This window comes from Laetiporus sulphureus (genome assembly GCF_001632365.1).
Source record: "Laetiporus sulphureus 93-53 unplaced genomic scaffold LAESUscaffold_289, whole genome shotgun sequence".
Classification (NCBI taxonomy): Eukaryota; Fungi; Basidiomycota; class Agaricomycetes; order Polyporales; family Laetiporaceae; genus Laetiporus; species Laetiporus sulphureus.
Window position 1 is genome coordinate 1 of NW_024468797.1, and position 1,946 is coordinate 1,946.

Consider the following 1,946-nt stretch of genomic DNA (forward strand, 5'->3'; position numbering starts at 1 on the left):
ACTACATCATTAACCACTACTTGGAGAACGACGAACTTCATGTCGCATTCACCACATATTTCATCTACCAACCACTGCTTGTCACCTCGCCAATCGTCCTCTATTACAACTCGATTAATATTGAGTGAGCCTATATCCGATACACGTATTTTCATCTCATTGACATGGGCTACGACATCCACAACCCAGTTAGAGACTACGCGGAAGGATAAATTTGGGAGTTTTACGCTAGACTTTACCAAGAGGACGAAGAAAGATTTCAACAAGTGTGGAACGAAGACTTCCCGTTACAAGCGCATCCGAGACCAGCGGCACTAGAACGAAGGAATAGACTTATTGAGGAAGCATTGCTACAGGAACGAGAGCAACAACTCCATCAGGAGTTGACAGAAGAGGATCTTATTGCTAATAACACCGATCCCTTCTAAATTGTCATCAAACTTGTTCCCTCTCTCTTCCACATCTATTTCTATGTCTCAATACAACCTCTGTAGCATTATGTTCCCAGAAGGAACTACAAGAAGTGAGCCTGCAGACCCCTGGAGGAGTCAGGCCACTTCTCAATCATCGGAACCAGAAGCTGCTGCCCCTGGCCCAGAACAACCCACAAGCAGCACATCAAAAGCGTCAGGTGTAGTCAGAAACCCGTCGCCTTCAGTCCTACCAGAATATGCCACTCCCTCAACATGGGAATGGGATGGCATACCCTATGCCACTATTGAAGAAGCAGCCAATGTGGCTGCACCAGCCACAGTCCCAACAGACGTCAAGGACTGGGTGATGAATGTGGTCTGCTCGTTCGTTCTAAGGGATGTAGTAGGCTCCTACGAGGCTCTACACAAAAAATGAATGAAAGACATGAACGAGTGGCTGCTAGCATAGAGGACGAGATACTGGCCCACATCCACATCGAAATAATGGCAGTAGAAATCCGAGACCAGTTAAAAATTGCAAAAGCACAAATCGGCACCCTCTCCGCCGATGTCGAAAGACTCGCTAAAAGCAATACCACTTTGACCGCCGAAGCCCAAGCAATCCACAAGGACTTCGAAGATTACAAGAATGAAGTAAAGGGCCAGACGGACGCTCTTTACGCAAGCATGGTCGCCCTAAAGGAGGCTCAGGAAAAGACCACTACCTACATTGTTGGCTTAGAGTCCCGACTCAACAACGCCATCATCAATGCGCCTCCACAAGGTATCCAACCATTGGCCGGCCAATTCACCCAATCACCCTGCAGAATTAAGCTTCCAGATCCCCCTAAGTATTCGGGAAGGAAATCGTCAGAGAACTTTGAAACATGGTTCATGAATCTCCAAATTTGATTGGACTATAACAACTTCACCAATGATAAGGACAAAATTCGGCAGGCCAACTCTCACCTGGAAGGAGAAGCTGCTCTATATATGAAGGAGTATGCAATCAAGCTCTCATCCGGGCAACCCATCGGCACATGGGCAGAATATACAAGGAAGTTGGAAATGGCTTACAAGACACTGGACCCCAAGCGCACGGCCCAGTCACAGCTAGATGCGCACTGCACAATTCGCCACAAGACAATGATCGCTTTTGCGAAGAATTTCAGGGCTTACGCACCTGAATTAGGTTACTCTGACGAAGATTTGATCGTCAAAATCAGGGAACAACGGTTGCTACATATCCAAACAGTAATGTCAGTCACAGAGACGCTGGACCCCGCCAAGATCCCAACGGATTGGATGGGTTATCTCGAATTCTGTCTAAAAATCGAGATCAAGCACCTCCAGCAGCTTTCAGGTAACAAGCCCACTGGACAAACCACCGGAAACAAGACGACCACCCCCAAAGACCCTAATGCCATAGACACAAGCACACAAATCGCACACGAACTTTCCACCGAACAAGATAGGTGGCTGACAAATAAACTATGTTTATTTTGCAGAAAGCATGTCTATGAAAGAGGAAAG

At 47.0% G+C, this 1,946-nt stretch overlaps 2 protein-coding genes across 2 annotated transcripts; both read left to right on the top strand.

Annotated features, from left to right (window-relative positions):
* Positions 1–498: 498 nt before the first annotated feature.
* LAESUDRAFT_765541 (uncharacterized protein) lies at positions 499–1,325 on the top strand (the record flags this gene model as incomplete). Its single annotated transcript, XM_040913715.1, has 2 exons — positions 499–797; positions 878–1,325. 2 exons carry the CDS (start codon positions 499–501, stop codon positions 1,323–1,325), a joined length of 747 nt encoding a protein of 248 aa, XP_040757168.1.
* On the top strand, positions 1,215–1,748 carry LAESUDRAFT_781796 (uncharacterized protein; the record flags this gene model as incomplete). The annotated part of the gene is made up of 1 exon (XM_040913857.1): positions 1,215–1,748. A coding segment is annotated over exon 1 (342 nt), but the record flags the coding sequence as incomplete, so codon positions are not given.
* Between the last annotated feature and the right edge of the window lie 198 nt (positions 1,749–1,946).